The sequence below is a fragment of the Uloborus diversus genome, chromosome 7 (assembly GCF_026930045.1).
Source record: "Uloborus diversus isolate 005 chromosome 7, Udiv.v.3.1, whole genome shotgun sequence".
Taxonomy (NCBI): Eukaryota; Metazoa; Arthropoda; class Arachnida; order Araneae; family Uloboridae; genus Uloborus; species Uloborus diversus.
The window spans coordinates 165,315-188,705 of NC_072737.1; the positions used below are offsets into that span (position 1 = coordinate 165,315).

The 23,391-nt window shown below is 33.7% G+C and overlaps 1 protein-coding gene across 1 annotated transcript in view; it reads left to right on the forward strand.

Moving 5' to 3' along the window:
* LOC129226119 (delta-1-pyrroline-5-carboxylate dehydrogenase, mitochondrial-like) overlaps positions 1-23,391 on the forward strand; it is a 92,358-nt gene that overhangs the window by 15,415 nt on the left and 53,552 nt on the right. The window contains exons 2-5 of the mRNA XM_054860719.1: positions 7,250-7,448; positions 12,258-12,305; positions 17,349-17,504; positions 21,021-21,101. Coding sequence (XP_054716694.1) covers positions 7,250-7,448; positions 12,258-12,305; positions 17,349-17,504; positions 21,021-21,101 — 484 coding nt within the window. The remainder of the gene's footprint in view (positions 1-7,249; positions 7,449-12,257; positions 12,306-17,348; positions 17,505-21,020; positions 21,102-23,391) is intronic.

Genomic DNA, 23,391 nt, shown 5'->3' on the forward strand with positions numbered 1-23,391 from the left:
TTTTTATTGAATTTGCTTTCATAATAACAACGATGTATTTCAGATAGCAGATTTTCACCTGCTTTCTAAAAAAATTATCTTAAAGACCTTAATTCTTGTTAAATCGTTTGCAATAGGTAAGTGAGCTTGAAGCAAGTGAAGAGAAGGCATAATTATATATATATATATATACATATAAGAAGAAAATTAAATGAAATGCACCTGAAAGACAGATGAATAAATTAGTTTCGTAAATGAGCACAATTTTTAAGTTTTTGATAAAGCTTTTATTTTTGGCGTAATTTACTGTTTTACTTGTTTATTTATTTATTTCAAATTTACTGATTTATTTATTTTTCATGCACTGACATTTTTGTACATGATTTTTGTTTTGCAGAAACGTTTGTTGATTATTTTACAACATTTTATATTTTTCACTGAAGTTACTATTTTAGATACAACAAAGTAATTATTATTTTTAAATTTTGAAATATTTATTTATGGTATTCCTATGCAGTTTTATTATTTTATTGCAAACCATAATAGTAAATGAAATAAAGATTCTCAATAATTTTTGCTCATTATCCAAACGTTGCTCAGAAGTTGGATTTAACTTTCGTTTATTTACATTGATGCACGTTCAGCGTTATTTCATTTATTTATTTCTTATTCCAAAAATAATGATAAATATTTCTTGCGATATATTTTTTCGTCAATTTTGTGAATACTTAGTTTAGTTTGTAGAGCTTGCCACTAGATGGCAGCATGAATTTCATCAATGTTGCCCACTTCTGAAGAAATCGAGACCTTGGATGTCCGATTAACGAGGGGGCGTCGGTCTACACGGTATAGGAGATAAAAAAATTTATCGTAAAGCTTAAAAAACTTTTTATTCACATCATTTGTTTTTCAAAATGATCAGAATGAAAACAAAATCGTACTGCATATTTGTATATATTTGCAAAAAAAAGCAATAAATAACTGGCAACATCCAGACATCACTTCCGTTTCCGCCGCTTTCGTGTTCTGCTATCAGTTTGGCTGGCTATCTCTTCTCTTTTCTTAGCACTTTCCCTTTCCTGTGCCTGTTGTTTCAAATAAAAATCGAGAAATACAACGAGTGACATTTCTTTCGAAGAAATTTCTTTCAGTTTTCCCGTGAGTTCAATCCATTCGTCAAAGTAAGTTGTCACGTTTCATGCTAGACAAGAGACTTGGGTTCTGTGAAAATCGCCTACTTTGTTAATTTTTCATGACATCAATGAAAAAAATTCTGCAGATAATAGATTGTTAGCGCTCGCCATTTTCGTAAATGAATTGCTTTTGCGTGTGTCTATTTAATTCAAGTTGTACTGGTATGTGTCCAAAATTGAATGCCGATTGCATTAAGTTGACAACCAACCACGTTTCGCCTCGTAGTATGTTGTCATTAAATCGTCACACCTGTTTATCCATTGGTTTTTCGAAGAATAAGTAGTTTGGATAAACATTATATTGTATCCTCTTGTCCTAAGTTTCGCACTAAAGTGAACTAGGAATCTGATACTGTTTCATAAAATTTATCATGTGTACCGAGGGCGTATCCAGCTAAACATAGAAGGGGGCTCCCTGCCATCAGGGGCAAGGCTATTGCCCACCCCCTCCCCAGATTTTAGAAATAAAGTGCATTTGTGTTTATTTTGTTTTCCTCTTGAAGACCCTGTGTTAGAACAAAAAAGTTTGAAATGATAGGCCTGGGGTCAGGCGCTCTTCTAAATTTCATGGTGTATAGGGAAGGGTAATAACACACTTTTGCAAAAGTAAGGACTATAGGCAGCTTTTATGGGGGGGGGGGGGGGGTAGGAGAGCCACTGCCAATCACTTTTAAAGGTAAAGGGGCTTTGCCCCTCCATTTTTTGTTGTTCAAAATTAAAATCCATCAAAAATTGATAAAATTGGATGTTTAAAGAATAAAGAATTGGGACTTAATAAATGTGGGTAAGGGCCATTCCACGGAAAACGGTCATTTTGTCCCGCATGTGACGCTTCATATATTTCATAAAAAAATAATAATTTAAAAGGATGATGAACAAAATTTTGTTGCAAAAGAAATCACAAATGCATGCGTGGCTTCTTAAGCAAAAGCTTTCTTGAAAAAAAATTTTTTTTAAAGAAATATAGGAACCATCTTGTGCGGGACAAAATGACCATTTTCAATGGAATGGACATGTACATATTTTTTTTCAATTGTTTATATAATTATTTCTAAACTAATGAGATGTATTTCCTTTACATTAGAGCCATAGCTTTAAAAATTAACAAATTGTTTCGTCATTACTGTATTAATAGAGCCAAAATATTTGCTTATTCATGAGCAAGTGACCAGAGGTTGACTTTGGATGTTTCGCACGTGACCCATGCAAATAAGATTTATTTTAAATAAAAAAATTGTTTAATAATAGTATAATTGTGTCAGGAGTATCTTTGTATCAAATGTAAAGATTTTAAAAAAATGCTTACCCCTGTTTCATTAAAATATTAAGAGATATGAGGAAGTGTTTATGAAATTTAAGTGTATTTTTGTCCCGCACAAAATGGTGGAATGGCCCTTAAGCTTAAATTCCTAAAAAGAAGTCAGCTGTAGGGGGACCGCCCACATCCACTACTGTCAATTATCTTTTTCTTAAAATTTAATTTAAAATATTTTTTATTTTGGAAGGGGAAAAGCTGATACCCATTTCTGTCCGCCTTTTGGATCGGCCTAATATATGAACATTTATTTCATGATAGATGCTGCATCTTTCATTTACTTTATAAAACAAATGTTTGTTGATTTTTTTTTTTTTTTTTGTTTTTGTTTTTTTTTGACACCGGCAAAACTTGTTGAAATGAACTTTGTATATAAAAGTTCACGACATCATATACATTGGTGTCCCAAACTGGAACTTTTGGAACAAGAAAATCTCAATAAACCGGATGGAAAGTGTTACTGTCTGACCACAGATTGTATGTAATTTGGCATTGGGCCAAGTTAAGACGCCTCCATCTGAATGAATCTAGCAGGGAAGAAGGAAAAATAGCGATGGATTTTGATGCACGTGTTTCATAATTTCACTTGGGCCTTATTCATTTATTGTTTTCATTGAGGAGGTGAAAATGACTGGAAACAAAATTAGCTTCTATGGAAAAAACAAAAGGAATAAAATGTTTTCATTTCGTTCATAAGAGCGAAATTGTAAGCTCAAAATAAATCAATTAATTTTTGAGTGAGAATGTAGATTGAATATAGTTTTGATTTAAGTGAATAAATTGTCACTTTTAAACAAGAAGTTCCGTCTAGAACTATATGAGCCTACTTTCCCGTATACCCATACTAGTTTCGAGTACCTGGTTAATATTCTCAAAAATAGCTAAAATCGCAAATTGTTTCAAACATATTTTTAAAATATTTTAAGCTAATTTCTAGGAATAAAATATTCCTGTAAAAAAAAAGCAGCACCTTTTAAGCAAAGCAGCTAATACACTTTTTTCCATTAAAAAAAATTCTTTAACAGCTTTCAAAACAAAAAAATAATAATTAAAATTAATAAGCTCATTAAAATAAATACATCGTAACAAAAAAAAAAGTTTCTTTTTCTCCTGTTGCCAAAAATAATTTTTTAAATGAATTAATGCACTTACCAAAATAAATAAAAACAATAAAATGTCAACTTAAAGAAATAGTTTTCATTGTCAAAAAAAAAAAAAAAAAATCGTCTGCGCATATCTTTATGTGGAAACATAAGATACGTCAAGAGCTATTTCCAACAAAATTTGTTTGAAAAAATCCCCCTTCAAGTACGGAATCTACATCGACTTTCAGTTTCCCCGTAGGTGCTATTGTTAAGGGATTTGAACTGTTCAAAATTGAACGGAAAATGGTTCAAATCAAAAAGATATTTTACATACAAGTTTTTCATCGAAAGCTTTTTCCTACAAAGTTTGTTTGTAACAAATTCGCCTCAGAGTTCGGAATTGCCTTGAATTTCCCCGTAGGCGCTAATGTTAAGTTTTTTTGAACTGTTCAAAATTGAACAAAAAATAGTTTAAATCAAAAAGTAAAATATGGGAATGAGGTGTCCTCGCCAAAATCTTTCGAACAAAAAAAAGTTTGTTCGAATTGGACTATTTATTCAAAAGTTATTAAGGGGGGACTGACAAACATTTTTTCCCCATCTCAATACCCTACTTTCCAATTTTTAATTTTTCGATATTTAATTATTTTATTTTTGACTTTTTTTTTTGTTTTTCGCAATATTTTTAAGATGCATTAAGCCTTCTTTCATGCTTTTTTCTGACTTTTACTGGGAAAGTAGGCTAAAAACTGAGTTGAAACAATTAAGAGGCAAATGCACACATGTATCAAAAAAATTACCATCCCTTAAAGGTAATAAACGAGTCCATTTCCACCTGTAAACCGGATATGAGCCTTTCGATGCAGTCTGGTCGGACGGTATATTGTGGAAAGATAAAATATGAGCATGCATATGTACCTACAGCTAATGAGATCAGATATTAAGGCTTTGATTGTCAAATTTGTTGACTTGTCTTGTCAGACAAACTTTGCTGAAAACAAACGTTTTTGGGAAGTCATGATGACTGCCCATCTGGATGCCCTTTGTTGCATAAAACATGATGTAGGTTTCAAGCACAAATCCTAAAGGGAGATCATGGGAGTTGATCTTTTCACACACAAGTGTGAAAATTGTGTGTGTCCAATCATTTTCGGAACATTTTAATTTAATTTTCCTTCTTTTTAAAATTTAATTTTCCTTCTTTTATTTCTCAAAAGATGAGGTGAAACGTTACCGATTTTTCTTTGACCTTTCTTGACTTTTAAACTGTTATAAGGAGTTGATTATCTCATATAAGAAAAAAAAAAAGAAACTTATGCCTCTTTCAAAGCATTTTATTTTTAAACCTTAAAACTGGAAAATTTCTTTTTTGCAAACTGAGTAAAAATAGTAATCTTAGTTTCTGTATTTCGGGTCTTCCTCGGCTCAATTTGAGAAATTCACACAGTATTTTAAAAATCCCTTTTACAGGGGTGCCCACCTAGGGTGAGGGTTGTCATAGCCCAGACTACGGTGCCATTGAAATTTTTAGGGAGTTGTTTTGAGGGGTATTTTTCATTTTTGGGGGGGGGGGGTGCACCCTTGCTCTTTAGGGGGAAGGGGCACCCCTGCCTTTTATTCTCAAACTTTTGTCGCTTAGTCTCCCTCATTTCCCTCTTTCAACATTCTTTCTGAATTCCTTCAATGTACTCAAATAGCACAACTATCTGAGACCCTAATGTATGTACAGTAGAAGACCGTTATAACGCACACCTTAGGACCAGAGCTTTTGCGTTATACAGGTTTTTGCGTCATATAGATCATTTCACAAATTTTGATACTAATATTCAGAATATATCTATATATTAGCATCTCAGAATGAGTTCTATCTGCAATGAATATTAAAGCACCAATATTGCAATTAGTTATTCACAAATAAATATGTTTTACAATCAAAATCCCGTAGTTCTGCTAGCTTCATGGTTTGCATAACAGCTGCATTTTCAAGAGCCATCTGGTATTTTCTTTTTACTGTGAGTACTCATTTTCAATTTAAAAGCTTTGAAGGTACAGATGTGATATACCCCCCCCCCCCCCCATTTGGTGACATTCGTTTTTTTTTGCACAAAATTAAAATATTTTTCTCGCTAATGAGGCGATAATTTTTTATGCATGGCATCCCTGGCCAAACTAACCTGTGTTTAACAACCCGAAGGCAATCTTACAGATTTGTTCAAACTTGTTTACTTGGGTTGTTTGGGTTTCACGCAGGAGAGATATGTGGTGTTGTTTGGTGCAATATACCTTACAGGAATGCTTATTTTGTGTTAGTTTAAATTCAGTAGTTGTGTTTTGAAGTAAAAACATTAGAAAATGCCAGTTTCTTCAAACTTGAAGGTTAATTAAAAGTTAACTCCAACGTGGTGTGTATCTGTAACGTGCCATTATCATATGATGTATTGTTTTAGACTGAGTGTGAATATTTATACCATATAAAAAGGTAAGTTCTTCATTTTAGAATTCAAAAAAAACCTCTCACTTCCAAAATTCTTTGTTTTTACAAATCCTTGAGGGGTTCTTGTAGTTTTTAACTTTATTTTTACTGTATGTAAATTAATTTTACAGAAATAGTATGGTTATTTTGTTCTAAAAGTTAATTCTTATCGATGCCACGAATTATTTAGACATTCTATTAACGTGCCTCCTTTAGGTACTGAATTTTATGTTAACAATTGAAAGTTGTACTCTTAAAAATGCTGAATTTTATTAATAAATCTGCACAATAATGGTGCATATTTCACACTTAAAACTGTGTCATTATTGTACACTGAACGGAAGGAGTCACCCTTGGGTGTCTCCATGAAAATATACATAACTGTGACCATACTCCGACTGTAATGTATATTAACAGTCGGAGGGATAACTGGCGAGCCAGAGGTCTCATAGTACTTTCGTAATGAGACCGAGGTCTCATTACGAAAGTACTATGAGACCGAGGGCTCGTATCCCGGAGAAATGATGAAAAAAAAATTAATTTCGACTTGTAATTAATACAATAATTTATTTCATTGTATTTTAATAAGTTTGCGAAAAACCCCGGCCCACTTTACATTTTTGAAGCATATATTCGTGATGTTTTTTGTTGTGCTTTTATGTTGTTTTTATATATATTGTGTTCTGAAGTGCTTTGATCATGTTTTTTTATCTGATTTTTTCCTGTTGGCGCTAAAAAAGCATCGCTAAGAACGATGTATGACATATGTCGTCATACATCGTTTTCTTGGCGACGCTTTCTTGGCGCCAACAGGAAAAAGTCGCCAAGGGTGGGGTATATCACATCAGTTCCGCTTTGAAATAAGATGGAAAGATGAGAAACTTGCAAAATTCAATTTGCCTAACCATTTATATGTTTGCAAAGCAAAACAGAGGGATTTCTTAAACTTTAAAACCTATTGTTTACTTCTGAAAAGTTGTGCGGTTTATAGAGAACTGTGTTATGTAGGTAGGCGTTATAACAGTCTACTTTCTACTGTATATACTTGTTCTTAGAATCGGCAATTACACAATGTACAAAATTTGCAAACAATCTTTCACTGCATAGCTTTTGTAATAGAAATGCTTCTTGTTCTACTTCTCTTTTTTTTGTAAGATATATGTTTTTATTTATACGAGATAAAATAATGATTTTCCTTGACCAGGATGCAGCCGGTATCGATCGCAGCCAAGGTGGAAGACTTCCAGGTGAAGAATGAGCCCGTCCTTGAATACCTGAAGGGCAGCCAGGAACGCAAGGAGCTGTTTGCGGCCATCGACAAGTACAAGGACACCTGCACCGAAGTGCCCATCGTCATTGGGGGGCAGGAGATATTCGAGGGGGAAGTCAGGTACCAAGTCATGGTGAGAGTTTTTTTTAAAGTTTTTAGAAAACTGTGGTTCGGGACATTCATTGGGACGATTGATATCCCACCAAAAACATTCTGCAAAAAACTGGCCAAGTCTCGATGGAGCTGCTTGTTTATCTCTATAAAGTGATGAAACCTAGACAAAGTCATGACAAGTCTAAGGTTCCTTACTGCGATTTCTTTATTATTATACAGTAGAAGACCGTTATAATGCACACCTTGGGACCAGAGCTTTTGCGTTATACAGGTTTTTGCATTATATAGGTCATTTCACAAACAATTCACATTCAAATTTTGAAACTAATATTCAGAATATATCTCTATATTAGCACTTCAGAATGAGTTTCATCTGCAATGAATATTAAAGCACCAATATTACAATGAGTTATTCCCAAATAAATATGTTTCACAACCAAAATCCTGCACTTCTGCTAGCTTCATGGTTTGCATAACAGCTGCCTTTTCAAGAGCCATCCGGTATTTTCTATTTACTGTAAGTACTAATTTTCTCTTAAAAGCTTTGAATAAGGATGGAAAGATGAGAAACTATTTCAAAATTTGATTTTCCTTACAATTTTAGTGCTTACAAAGCAAAACAGAGGGAGTTTTTTAACTTCAAAACCTGTTGTTTACTTCTGAAAAGTAGTGCAGTTTATGGAGAATTGCGTTATATAGGTTGGCATTATAACGGTTTTCTACTGTAGTTAATGTTGTGTGACTTGGCCATTAAACATTCTTTATACGTTAGTGGGTACAAGTCAATTTTGTTTACACGTTTTCCAAGTGGCAATTTTCCATCGTTAATGGATAACGGTTCGGGTTACAGATTGGTGTCATGGAGCACCTAGTTTTGTACCCTTGTGTACCCTTTAACGGCCAAGTCACGCAACATTAACTATAATAATAAAGAAATCGCAGTAAGGAACCTTAGACTTGCCACGACTTTGTCTAGGTTTCATTGCTTTTTAGAGATAAACAAACAGCTCCACCGAGACTTGGCTAGTTTTTTACAGAATATATTTGATGAGATTTCACTTCTTTTTGTAGAAACATTTAATTTGTGTAATGTTCGAGTAGACTAAAGTTAGGCTTGGTTAAATTGGAAGATGTGTCCCACTACGCTGGACTTTTGCAATGACAGTCGATTTTTTTATGTACCGATAGTAGGAGGGGGCATTACCATATCTCTAATGCAGCTGAGGGTTCTTCATTAGATACTTCCGACTTTCGATTTTTGACATCAAATGAAGCGGCCCACCAGGTTGAATATTTTTTGTGAAGGCGGTATGTCGATCTCTAATAGTTTGGTTGGGCTCTTGTGTTTTCTAATCAGGGTCACTCCAGATCTTCGATTAGCGTAGTTTTTATAGTTTTCCCTTTGTGTGGCCATCAAACCGTAACTCTGTACCAAATTTCACCTCTCTGAGTTTATGGGAAGTACTAGTTCTATTCTGATGATCATGAGTGAGTGAGTGTCATAAATGTGAAACTTTGCTTTCCCTTAATTTCGGAACTAAATGACCTACAGACTTGAAGTTTTGGATTTTAAGTACAGTACTCGCCACTAATAAAATCACTGGATTATAAAATCAGCCACTTTTTAAAATCAAATCTGGACGAACAGAATCATTGCAATACCAAAACAGGTTAAAACCATCCTTTAATAAAATCCACATTTGCCACATTTGCCTCTTCAATAGATGTGAGAAAAGCGCTTGATCATATACGATGCTCTTTAGAGCAAAGAAAATATAATGTTGTACGTTACAAAACATTTAGTAAATTCTCAAACGATATTGAATTTTTACTCTCCAATTGTGTTAACCAAACTGCAATAGGCCAATATTTTGACACCCTTGTTTAAAGAAAAACCCCTCATGTTTAGTTAAAATGATAACTGTATTCTGAAGTACTTAAAACAAAAATAAATGACGTAATTCATTTCGTTTTTTAAAGTACAGTAAACTCCCGATTATCCGCGGAATAGGGTGGCATGGTAACCGCGGATAAGCGAAAACCGCGGATAATCCGAATAATAGTTAAAAAAATGATACTACTGTATACAATAGCTAAAAAATATGAATAACACTCACACATACATTTAAATTTTTGTTAAAAACATTGCTACATTCCATCTACTAACATTGAATGTAAAAAATATACATATGTAAAAGCTATAAACGAGCAATAGCACAATCATAAGTTTAAAAAACACTTAATGACCGTTAAAAAAAATAGTGAAAAGACCCGCGGATAAACCGACCGCCGATTATCGGGAGTTTACTGTATTTAAACTTCAAAACATCTCATTTTTTTTTAAATGTAGATATGCCGCTTTATAAAATCAAATGTCCTGAGAACGAATGTGATTTTAATAAGCGGCGGTCACTGTATGATTATAGCTTACTCGATGATGAAAATTTCTGCGTTCTGGTCTTATCCAGAGGTTCTCGAATAGGGGCCTGAAAATGCGGCGAAATGGTTCCAGTAAGGGACAGTACAGCAGTGTTTGCTTTGCGCTCGACTTGGGGGGGGGGACACTGCCGTGCCCCCCCCCCCCCCCCCCCCCCCCGATGCTAAGCATCTGAATCAAATAATCAAATGTACCAAATTCAAAGATGTTGCTATCAGGGTTCACCGCAGTGTATAGCCAATATTTATTTTGAAAATATCATGATGTTTTGATTTCAGCAATGCGGAATTTGCATTTCAGACAAATCGATGAAACTTAAAAGTGGCGAAAGATTTGTTTTCGCGAGTGAAGTTTCTTGTTTTAAAATGGGAAACTTCGAAGCAGTCGCTTCTACAGTATGGAATTTTGTGAAGGGGGCTGCAAAGTGAACCTGATTTGCTTCCAAATCGACCGCCAAATTCATGTGTTTTCGAAATGTTATGTATCCAAAAATTGCATGTATGTACATGCCAGTTTTGTTGTACATCGTCGTTGTACAACAATGAGGAAAACGTGAAAATAACTCGGAATTCATTAAGATATGGAGTTGTGGTGGTAATATGAGTGTAGTGTTGTACAACAGCGACAAAATAGGAAATTGCGTTTTTGTGTGTGTGACATCCTGGTAGCCTCCTGGAAAAGTCATCCCTTTCGCATAGATGCTGTCCCAGGACATAAATGTGACGCCAAAGAACTGTAAGAACAGATGAGCATCAAGAATATTGAAACAAAAGACGAAGTTTTTCCCGTTTTGTTGCCGTTTAAACAATACTACTCTCATATTAGCACCTAGGGTCAGAGTTGGGTTTTGGACTGTCCAAAACTGGTTTAGGGCAGGACAGGTGGTTTTTACCATCCAAAACTGTCCAAAAGTGTCCGAAACTCTTAAACTGTCCAAAACTATGCTAAAGTTAAAGGGGTGTAATCTAATCAATTTGTATTTACTGCTATATTCGTAATGCATAAATATAGATATGTGAAGTTTAATTAATTAGTTTTCAACATATTTTTCACCTAAATGTTCTTTTAAAAACATTTTAGTTATAAAGTTGCCAATAACTATTGCACAAAAACTTTCTTATGTAATAGTTGGTAGAGTTATGAAAGGAAATTCACAACACTACCAAGACAACTAATTTCAGTTTTATTTGTTACTCAAAGGAATATTATTAAATGGTGCAATATATTGGTGCAAAAAAAAAAAAAAAAAGCTTAATTTTTTAAAAATGGTTTTTGCAAATAAGTTTCACATGATGTTTTAACAAAAATTATTTTTTAAATCATAGGTTAAAGAACAAGAAATCGATGATTATACACTTATATTATAAAACTTGTGTTATTCTTTTTTAGTTCTAAAAAAAAATTGTAATTTATTGCATTTAAGTTAATTATATTGCACTATATTTTGAACATTTTCTTTTCGACCTGCATTATTGTCCAAAAATTTGGTTTATGAAAAAAAAAACTCCTGCATACAAATTGAAATTTTTAATGAAGCATTTAATTAACTCAAGTGCATAAATTAGTTACATGTATGTTCATACTTGAATGTTCACGTTGAATAAATAAATAGTAAATAAATAGTTTAAAAAAAAAAAATTTTTTTTGACTTTTTTTTTGTTTGTTTGATATTTTCTCGCAAAATATAGTTTGTCAAAAAATAGTTTTGCACACTTAAGGACACAAGGGTTTTGAACAGGATGGTAGAAACTTTGCCAACTCTGCTTGGCAAGGCATACATATGGAAATACATATACATGCGTAAACATATGGAAAGTTGGTTACTATTATCAAAAAGAAATAAATAAATAAACTCATGCATACAAATTGAACTTTTAATCAAGAATTCAACTTTTATGCAACTAAATTAAAATCAGCTGCATAAATAAGTTGAATGTTCTCATTGGATAAATGTTCAATATGCAACATTACTTTGATACATTTTATTCTGTTTTTGATGGTTTCTCAAAGAATACATTTTTTCTAAAAATATAGTTTTGGACACTTTCGGACAGTTTTGGACAGGGCGGTAAAAACCAGGGTTTTTACCATAGTGTCCATATATAGTCATTTGAAAAGAAGTGAATCATTTGTGGCAGCCCTGTATTTTTTTTTTTTTTTTAATTTCATGGACCAAAAAAGAAAAAAATACTGAGATTATGAATGACTGAAATTTTTTTAATTTATGTGTAAAGTTTTAGGAATTATGTGTTATTTTTGGCATAATTATGAGCATGTGATAATTTAAATATAAATGTTGGATAAATGATAGATGGTTTAAAAAGTTTACTGCACTCATTAAAGATTAATATTACGATGTTGTCCTCATATATGTATTTTTTTTATTTGTAGCCCTTCGATCATCAAAAGAAAATCGCCAAGTTCCGTTGGGCGAGTCGTGTAAGTTTTAATATCTTCGTCCTTAGTTTTGATTGTGTTTTTTTACTCGTTTTCATCCATTCAATATTAGGGTGCACCCCTCTCCCTGCCCCCAATGTGTATTAATAAAGATTTTTTAAAAATTGTTTGTCCCTATGCATACTTGCCAAACCTACTGTTTTTAACGGGAGACTCCCGTTTTTTGCTTCCATCTCCCGATTTCCCGTATTTTACGATTTTCTCCCGTTTTTTGCTGTTTTTTTCAGTCAATTGTTAAAAAGTTTCACTTTTTTCCAAAAAGATGGTGCCCTTTTCTAGTCTACCAATGTCAGGGAAGAAGAATTTTTCCAATTAATAACTCATTTAGCAAAAGTTTATTTTTTAGAAACTTTCCACAATGCATGTTCAACGAAGCATGTGCTTTACCCAAAATTGCAGCAGATTTCAATCCTTTTGCATCTTGAAATTATTCCAAATATTTTGAATGTTTGAAGTTATTTTAACATGTGCTACCCTTTACCTATTTATTTTATATTATATTTTCATTATATATTGATTTCCTTTTTTTTCGGATTTTAGTAATTAAATTTTTGTAGCTACTTTTCTGGTAGAGACTGGAGAATGTACGAAACTTGAAACGAATTCACTCCTTATTATTTAGTTTTTCCTTTGCAGTATATTTTTCTTGCTGCTACCAATTTGCTTACATCTACAAAAAAATCCCTATTTCACTTTAAATTTAGTATTCATGTTATTTAAAAGCGTAATTTAATATTTCTGTAGCGAGGATATGTCGATGGTGTGAATCACCTATATACCTCTAGTAAAATCTCCTGTATTTTTTTCCTTCGAAGGTTGGCAAGTATGCCTATGTTATTTTGTTTCAAATGTCAAAAAAAAAATCCACATAATGTTTCAGAAGTTTTGAATATTATCTATGCGTTTAACGAGCTCTACGAAAAAGTGAATCCCTTATGAGCATAGGGGGCTAGTATGGGAGGCAAGACAGCTAACTGTCTCTCACTTCCAAAAGTTAAGGGTCCTTGAGCCCTCATTTTCACAAAAGAAAAAACTAAAAATTCCAAATAAATGGACTTTTCTCGTCTTCTTTCACAAGAATAGAACTTTCAAATGGAAGAGGAAAGTCTAGGGTGGCCATCCATCCCAAACATTTTTTGATGCCATATTCCAAATTTTTAGAAGTTATTTAATCAATAATATTAGAAGCCAGTCATATAGCTCAATTTTACAGACTAAAAAAAAAAAAAGAAAATCAGCTTCATTGGCCATGCCCCCTAAGCCCCACACTTTTGACCCCCACTTTTTTGGTGCACCTGCCACACATGCTTATGAGTAAAAAATATTTATTCTGATAAGAAATATGAAATTAAGATTGATTTCAGGTACTACAAAATAAAATGTATCCAAATACTAATGACTTTTTAATTTTGTTTTGGTTGATGCGAGCACACTCAATTTAAGATTCAATCAATTTTGATCATTTTCCTATAGTTCTTCAATTTTGTCTATCCTGTTCAATAACACCTACAATATGCTGGCAGTGTTGTTCACGTTTTGAAGTTTCGATGAAGTCGCTATTTAGCTTGACTCATTTAGGGCTTGTAATTTTGTGAAGAACATGGTGTTGGGTGCAGAACTTAACCAAATCTTTAGCACAGCTCCAGCAAGGAAAATAAAGTTCTGCTCTAACTAAATTAAAAAGACTTGTTTTATAGTTTTTAAAGTTGTGATAGCCTTGCGTTACTAAGTACGTGAACACTTCTACGATAGTGGCTGGGAAAATTTAAAGTATGTTGTTCTTGTTTAAATACTAGCTGCTTTGCCCGGTCCACCTTGAAAATAAAAATTGTGTCAAGTAACGTATATTCAACAATCAGGCGTAAAAAATAAATAAAAAAAACATCATGACTTCCCTTCCAAACAATGACGGCAGTTGTTAAAATACTTTTAAGAAATTAAATCCAGAAAGATGGATTAAAAAGGCCGTAACCATAGAAACACAAAATAAAATAAGTTTAAGGAATTAAAATGCGAAAGAAAATGGTTCACAATTTGAATGGAATCGAGATTTCTTAAACTTGATTTGAAAAGGCTTGTAACTTTTTTCCCTTTCGAGATAAAAGCTTATTTTTTCGACCATAGGTCGAGTTAGATCTGGAGTGAAAAAGGTCGCTTTTTCCAATGGCGTCTAAAAGAAAGCTGTGGGACTATTCCTTCACTTTTTATGATTTATTTAATGAAGGAAGTAGTGCCTAAATTTCAGCTAAGCCTAAACGAATTCAAGTTAAAAATGCAAAAAACTCCCGCCGTAATAAAGTTAGAGCATTGGAACAAATTGCGTAGAACGCGGAAAATTCTACCCTTATTAACGATATGTAATATTAATATGTGCAAGTAATTTTTCACCCCCATATTTGAGAATTTATGTGAAAAATGGACGTAAATTGGAACAAAAAAAGAACTATTCATCGATTTTTATTCGAACTGGCCTGCAAACCTTCTCAGGACTTAAAGGAACAAACTGTGAAAATTTCAGCGCAATCGGCCGGGTAGTTCTCGAGTTTTGCGAGTTCAAACAAACAGACGCTTTTTGGGGACTTCATTTTATACTATGTAGAGATGAGTCTATGATAGTTAAGAGTTAAATTTTTCCTTTATGATTACTTCGTTATAATATTGATAATTAAAACATTATTTCTCAAATCTAATAAGACTCTAATAATCATGCGGATGTGATACAATGTATTGAAAATTTTGGTTACTGTAATCTTTCACTCAGTTTTAAAGACAGAAAGAGCGTTAACTTAGAAAATAAACTTCTTTGATCTATGCTAATATGCTTGGTCAACTACTGTTCTCAAAATAATAGCGCTAGTATGTTAAGAGACATAAATTAAAGTGATTTTCATCGGGAAATCTCCTCGGAGTCAGTCTCTTTAGGTCACGTGACGAAACTAGTGATAGGGCTTCTCTATGTACTGTAGGAGGTGGTGGCTGGATTCACCTATAAGCTAAGAAAGCCAGTGCCTGATGACCAAAAAGGCCGACTAGGCCGTGATCTATGCTCCCCCCCCCCCCCCCAAATTACTACAATTGCTCAGCCAACATCTAACAAAGCTGAAATGGTAAGGTTTGACTACAGAGGAGCCCAAAAAACTTTGGCCTGGCGCCTCCTGGTTTTTTAATTGGACCTTGGCTCAAGGGCACCCATATGCAAAATTTTAAGGAAGGGGGAGGGGACTCAAAAAGTTTCTCCATGGTTTAGCAAAATATATTCCCCGTAGAAACTAATTTCAATACAGATTAGACATATTAAAATTTGACATTTTTAATAAATTATTCATTAATAGCTGGAAAAGAAATTTTTATACATTTTTGCAAAGAAAAAAGCACTAAAAGCAAGGAATTTCTCATTTCAAGGAGGGGGGGGGCCTTGAGCCCCCTCTGGCTCCCCTATATGGCCGCCATTGCTCTGGCTATAGCTCAAACGCACATAATGGACATGGGCAAATGCGTTAAGTGGTTAAAAGCGAAAGAAATTTTTTTTTTTTTTTTTTTGAGATTGGCGTCGTTTTTTGTGTGTGCTGTGCCAGAAAAGATAAAAGGAAATGTGTTTCATTCTCCTAAAAATAAATGCCATTTTATATGTGCGTTGGTCGCTGAACCTACTCCCAAGTAATGTCAGGTAATCAGATAAAAGGCAGTGTTGGGAACAGAAATGAAGAATGTTCCCAGTGAATGAGAATTGTGATGCACGAGAAATAGTCAGAAAACTGTAAAATTAAATTGAAATTGGTTAGAGTTTGAAAAAGGTGCTGTACTGCATAGATATTTTTGGCTCTGTAGTTTTCTTGTAGCTTTTGGAGAAATGTCTTTTTATGAAGAAAAGGTGATCTTATTGGACTCTAGCATCCTGCATTGATTAATGCAATCCTGACGAAGTAATTCATTGTTTGAACTTTGAGTCTGTATTCAACAGGCAGTAACTGCAAATTTTTTATTTTTATTTTTTGCATTTTTGTCATCTATTGTACGTTTGTACGAGCTTGCCTGTTTGGTTTCTGCTGAAAAAAAGGCACTAAAAAGGCGTCTCCTTTGAACATTTCCCCATTATTAGTATCTCTACATAGTATAAAATGAAGTCTCCAAAAAGCGTCTGTGTGTTTGAACTCGCAAAACTCCAGAGCTACCCGGCCGATTGCTCTGAAATTTTTACAGTTTGTTCCTTTAAGTCCTGAAAAGGTTTGCAGACCAGTTCGAAAACAATTCGATGAATAGTTCTTTTTTTATTCCAATTCACGTCCAATTTTCACACAAATTCCTGAATATGGGGGTGAAAAATGACTTGCACATATTAATATTACATATCGTTAATAAGGGTGGAATTTTCCGCGTTCTACGCTATTTGTTTCAACGCTCTAACTTTATTACAGCGGGAGTTATTTGCGTTTTTAGCTCGAATTTTTTCAGGCTTAGCTGAAATTTAGGCACTTCTTTCCTCATTAAATAAAGCAATAAAAAGTGAAGGAGTTGTCCCACAGCTTTCTTTTTAACACCATTGGAAAAAGCGACCTTTTTTACTCCAGATCTAACTCGACCTATGGTCGAAAAAATAAGCTTTTATCTCGAGAGGAAAAAAAGTTACAAGCCTTTTTAAATCAAGTTTAAGAAATCTCGAATCCATTCAAATCGTGAACCATTTTCTTTCTTATTTTAATTCCTTAAGGTTATTTTATTTTGTGTTTCCATGGTTACGCATTGTACATCCATCTTCCTGGATTTAATTTCTTAAAAGTATTTTAATATCTGTCTTCATTGTTTAGAAAGGAAGTCATGATGGTTTTTTTTACTTATTTTTTACACCTGATTGTTGAATATACGTCACTTGACACAATGTTTATTTTCAAGGTGGACCCGGCAAAGCCGGGCAACGCAGCTAGTTGAATCTAAAACGCGTTTCTTCAACTGTCTCAAAAACTGATTTCTGCAGATTCTGCCGTTTACCTGCACAGGGCAGTAATGATATTATTGTCTCTGTTCCAGGATCTGATAGAGAAGGCCATCAGCGAGAGTTTGAGGGCCAGAGAGGGGTGGGAGGCCACCCCCCTCTCTGATCGCATCCGCCTCTTCCTGGGGGCCGCAGACCTGGTGAGCGGGAAATACAGGATGGAGCTCAACGCAACCACCATGCTGGGACAGGTGAGTGAACGATACACAGAGCATGGGGATCGTAAATGGTCGGAGTGAATTTTTCTCTCCCCGTAGTGGTTTATTTCCATTTGAGAAAAATGGGAAATTATGAAATTTCTAGCAGAAAATGATGTATTTAGAAATGTATACAGGGGTGATTTTGTTCCGGTATTTTCGGACGTATTTCCGGTATTTTTATGTCCGAAAATACCGGAATTATGTGGGGTTTTTTTTGTTATGCTTTTATCTCCCTACCTCCGCAATCTTTTGAAATTATATAATACTCATCAAATATACCTGCAAGAGCCTTAAGATGGACACCTATCCCTTAAGATGGACAAATGTCAAGATAATTTGTATAACACCAGCTCAAAAGTAACTTTGTAACTCACTAAAAATTTAACCAAATGTACACACAATATTTTGATTCAGAACTATTTAATACATTTAATGCCATGGCAAAGGTGCACTTAAGTAATAGGGGCCAAAGATTACCCCCCCCCCCTCCGTTCTCGCTTTAAAACTTTCAGGTATTTTTTGAGGAACTCACAATCACCCCGGACTGTATAATTCTAACACTCGACTGTGTTTTGTTTAAATATTTTCTTACATTCAGTGTTCCACATGAAAACAACTTTGCTCATGCAAGTTCAAAGATAACTTAACTTCCCCATTCACTGAAGTACCGTATTTTCGGGAGTATGTGCCGCATCGTAATATATTCTCGAGGAAAAAAATTTTTAATGTATGCTCCGCACCCGCCATAAGCACCACACCCAACATTAAACTTGAAAGCACAATTAGTAGCAAAGAAAGCTGGAATGAGAAATGCAAATGAAAGAAATATTTTTAATTAACGGAACTATATATACTTAGTGTAAATGTGTTCTTACCGTGGGAGGACATATTGGTTGGTTATCCAGAGCGAGGGACACAGTCCCTTCTCCTCAATGCCTCGCCAATGTCAAGCTCTCTGACCCCAAGTAGCACAAAAATATCGATCGACATAGAAACGACATAGTTCGACATTCAAATCCCATACAATAACGGATAAGGTTCTTGAAACATAGAATCATGCCCAAGTAGATTTTTTTGCCGACTTGATTTAAAAAGTCATTTTTATTGCTCATTTCGATGTCTGAAATCAATTAATCATGATTAAAATGGTAAATAGAGTAATATTGTTAGTTATATTGAAATCAACCAAAATAGAGAAAATTTCAAACATCAAAATAATATATTGGAACGCTGACGTACTTTGATGCGACTGAAGTACTTTTTTTTTTATGTCGATCAGTATGTTGTGCTTCCTGTTGGCAGCAGGACGATGTGGTACCATCTATTGGCAGCATTTTCTATGTTTTTTAACCTGCAAAAAAAAAAAAAAAAGACAATCCGCCGCACTCATGCGCCGTAACACCTATTTTTTTGCTGTTTTTTTTTTGTATGCACCATCGACTTATCTCTGAGACATATCCATTGAAATAGACTCAGTCTATACGAGTTTTTCAACCGAAAAAGACATGAAAATCTAAAACTTCTAGGAAATCCGGGATTGTTGGCAGGTAGGATACACTCGTTTCAGCTCAAAGAACTTGATAAATGAATATGTATTTTTAAGTCATTATTTCAATTAGTTCTTAATTATGTCCGAACGGACGATAAGTCCGTAAATCCATTTTTAATATGAGGCGGTGAGAAGCAAAGGGATGCAAGTGGACATTTTCAAGTTTTGAGTAAAACATGTTTAAAGATAACGCCCTATGTAGGTCCGTCCCTCTTCTTTAGGAGAGTCCCGCAAATGGTAAAGTTACTTTAGTTTATATCGAAAAGCGTTTTTACCTGTGGGTAAAATTTTGAAGTTTGAATGCAGGGGTCTCAAAAACGTATTTTGCTTAGGGCCCAGTGACATTTTAATCGGACTCTGCTGGGAAATGTGAGAAATGATCATCCACTAATATTGATTTCGGTGAATCGGAGACTGAACAGGGCCAGATTAACCTAGTTGAAGGAAGTTCCGTCTCAACTCGGGGCCTCCCAAATTATTTTTAATGAAATTTTTCTAAGTTTACATTTGAGGCAGTGAGAAGGAAATGGGATGTAAGTGGGCTGCTTAAAGTTTCGAGTAAATCGCGTTTAAAGTTCTGATTCTAGGTAGGATTTCATTAAAAAGTTTTTCTAAATCATGCTGTGCAGCAGCACCTACTAGGGCAACTAGTACTCTCTCTTGCCCCAAGACAGAGGAGAGGTCCACCTACCATTTGTACTGGTTATCTTCAAATTTGTACTTTTGTCACTTGCATCCCTTTGCTTCTCACTCCCTCATATGACCTTTTTCTTTAACTTTTCGTTAATTAAAACCATGACACCCATAATAAATAGCCCATTAAAAGTATATACAGACTGCTGAAATTTTGTCTGCTGGGACAGCGACTTATTTTCTGTTTTTCTACCTCTGATAAAGCTTAAATCACCACCGTAAAATGCTTTAAAATAAGATCTAAAAACTGCTAGTATGGTTTAAGGTGACTTGTCACGAGATAGCTCTTTGGTCTCGTATTTTGTGAGTCTACAGGGGTCGAAGTGGTCCTATATATCCTATATTTCCTATATTTTCAAAAAAATATGAAAATCGTCCTATATTTCCTATACTTTTGGAAAATGTCCTGTATTTCCTATATTCCTGTTTTTTTTTATCCAATTTCTTTCTTTAAAACAACAGTAAACAAACTATCTGACTTCGGATTTTTCGTCGAAAGGACGCGTGCAAACGAATTTCAAATTAAAAAACGCAACTCACTAACTCCTGCAACAGGCATCTTCTCTCATTGGCCACAGCAATATGACGTCACCGTAGTGGGTGGAGTTTCCAGAACGAATTCTGAAGTCGGTTTTAGAATTTTGCGTTGGGGGCAACACCAGTTTGTTTCGTTTTCCAGCGTGGTTTTTTTTTGGTTTTGTTTTCGTGGTTTTTTTTTTTGGTTTTTGTTTTCGCGGGTATATTTTTGTGTTCGGTGCATTTTCTGATCGGAATGTTCTAATAGTCTTTTTGCAATCTTTTCTTTTTGTGGAATTTTATCGAACAAAATATCTGTATGATTGTGCTACAAAGCATTGGTTATTTCCTGTTAGTTCTCAACACAAAGACAGTTTTTATTTATGTATATAAGCTATGTTTGTGACACTTCTATTCCTGTGCAAAAATTGTGAGTTGCTGTGTTAATTATCAATAAATTTCACTTTGTTCTTTTTTTTTTGTCTACCAAGTACACTTTTTTCAAAAATTATTCTTTCAACTACAGGAAAGTCGTTTCTGGTGTAAGTTATAATTTTGTTTGAAGGTTTTTTTAAAACAAAATCATTGATAAGAATAAATAAATGATATGTATGTATTTCTTTTTTCATAGCGAAACTATTCATATAATGTGTCCTATATTTGTCCTATATTTTTTGTGGAAAATGTCCTATATGTGACAAGTCGATCACTTCTACCCCTGAGTCTAGGAATGTTGATTTCTTTTCCAGGCCAAGAACATCATCCAGGCAGAAGTGGACTCTGCCGCGGAACTGGCCGATTTCTTCCGTTTCAACGCCTACTTCGCTAAGGTGAGTCCTTCTCATTGTGCGTAGACAAATGTGAGGCACGTTCAATCACAAGTTAAAAATTGTAGTACAGTAGAAGACCGTTATAACGCCGACCTATATAATGCAATTCTCTATAAACCGCACAGCTTTTCAGAAGTAAACAATAGGTTTTGAAGTTTAAAAAATCCCTCTGTTTTTCTTTGCAAGCATTGAAACTGTAAGGCAAATCAAATTTTGAAAGTTTCTCATCTTTCCATCTTAATTCAAAGCTTTTAAATTGAAAATGAGTACTCATAGTAAACAGAAAATACCAGATGGCTCTTGAAAATGCAGCTGTTATGCAAACCATGAAGCTAGCAAAAGTACAGGATTTTGATTGTGAAACATATTTATTTGTGAACAACTCATTGTAATATTGGTGCTTTAATACTCATTGCAGATAAAACTCATTCTGAAGTGCTAATGTATAGATGTATTCTGAATATTAGTTTCAAAATTTGTGAAATGATCTATATAGCGCAGTAACCTGTATAACGCAAAAGCTCTGGTCCCAAGGTGTGCGTTATAACGGTCTTCTACTGTATAATTGTGTATATTAATGAAGATCACAGTAATATAAAAATATAAAGCATCTGCTCACGCAACTCAAAGCTATCTGCAACAGGGTTGGTTTTGAACTGTCCAAAGCTGGTTTAGGACATTACAGGTTGTTTTTACCGTCCAATGCCATCTAAAACTGTCCAAAAGTATCTGAAACTATCTTAAACTGTCCAAAACTATGCTAGAGCTAAAGGAGTATAATCTAATCAATTAGTATTTACTGCAATATTCATGATGCAAAAATATATTTATTAATGAGGTTTAGTTAATGAGTATTTAACAATATCTTTCTCCAAAATGTTCATTTAAAAAATATTTTACTAAAAAAAAATTGCCAATAACTATTACATAAAAACTTCCTTATGTAACAGTTGGTAGAGTTATGAAAGGAAATTCACCTAGACAATTCTACCAAGACAATTAATCCATTTATAACTCAAAGAAATGTTATTAAATGTGCAATATTTAGGTGATAAAAAAATGTTTTTTGAAAATAAGTTTTGCATGATGTTTTGACAAAAATTACTTTTTAAATCATAGATTTAAGAACAATAAATTGATGATTAAACACATCTTCATACAGATGAATTTAATTTCTATGTTTCTAGATTAAAATCATCATACAAATGAAGAATTTAATTTCTATGTTTCGAGATTAAAATCAGCTGCATAAATAAGTTACATATATATTTATACTTGAATGTTCACATTGAATAAATGTATTAAATTGAATAGTGAAAAAAATAATTTTGACACAATTTATTCTGTTTTTAATATTTTCTCACAAAATACAGTTTCTCAAAAAAATAGTTTTGAGCAACTTTCGGACCCAAGGGTTGGTAAAAACCTTTCGAACCCTGCTTTCATTTGCACACATGCATAAACATAGGGAGATTTGGTTACTATTATCGAAAAATAAATAAAATAATCTAATGCATACTAATTGAAAATTTAATCAAGAATTCAACTTCTAAGTAACTAGATTAAAATCAGCTGCATAAATAAGTTGAATGTTATCCATTGAATAAATGTTCAATATAAAACATTACTGTGATGCATTTTATTTTGGTTTTGATGTTTTCTCACAGAATACAATTTTTCTAAAAATATAGTTTTGGACACTTTCGACCACAAGGGTTTTTGACGGGACGGTAAAAACCAGGGTTTTTACCGTGGTTGTCCAAAACCTTGCCAACCCTGGTCTGCAAGTATTTAAAAAAATATGCAGTGGGTAGGTAAAATTTTCAGTAATGCAATGCTTATTGTGCTTTCAATCCATGAAAGCAAGAGATTAATTTCATTCATTTATCTACAGATTTTTAAGATAACCGTTGTTTAATATTGATATTAATTTGAAAATGTTGAGCAAAGTACACATTTGCAGCAAATGTATCTGCACTGCGACACATATATTCGCGTTAATGTAATCCTTGTGAATGTAATCAGGGGTCTGGCCAGAGGAAATTTGGGTCCGTTGACAGACCCTTCACAAAAATCCGATCAACCAAAAGGGACCCTTCACAAAATTCTAATAAACAAAAACGTATCTTTCACAAATTGTTTATTGAAAGAGCAAGTCTGAAATCAAAATAACGTATATTTTTCCGTGTATAAAAACAATTTTTAAAACCTTTTTTAAAGTTAAATTAGAGAAATGAGCTTATACAAAATCTGCTAATTTTGCAGAAAAAAAAAATCTGCACTTGTGCCC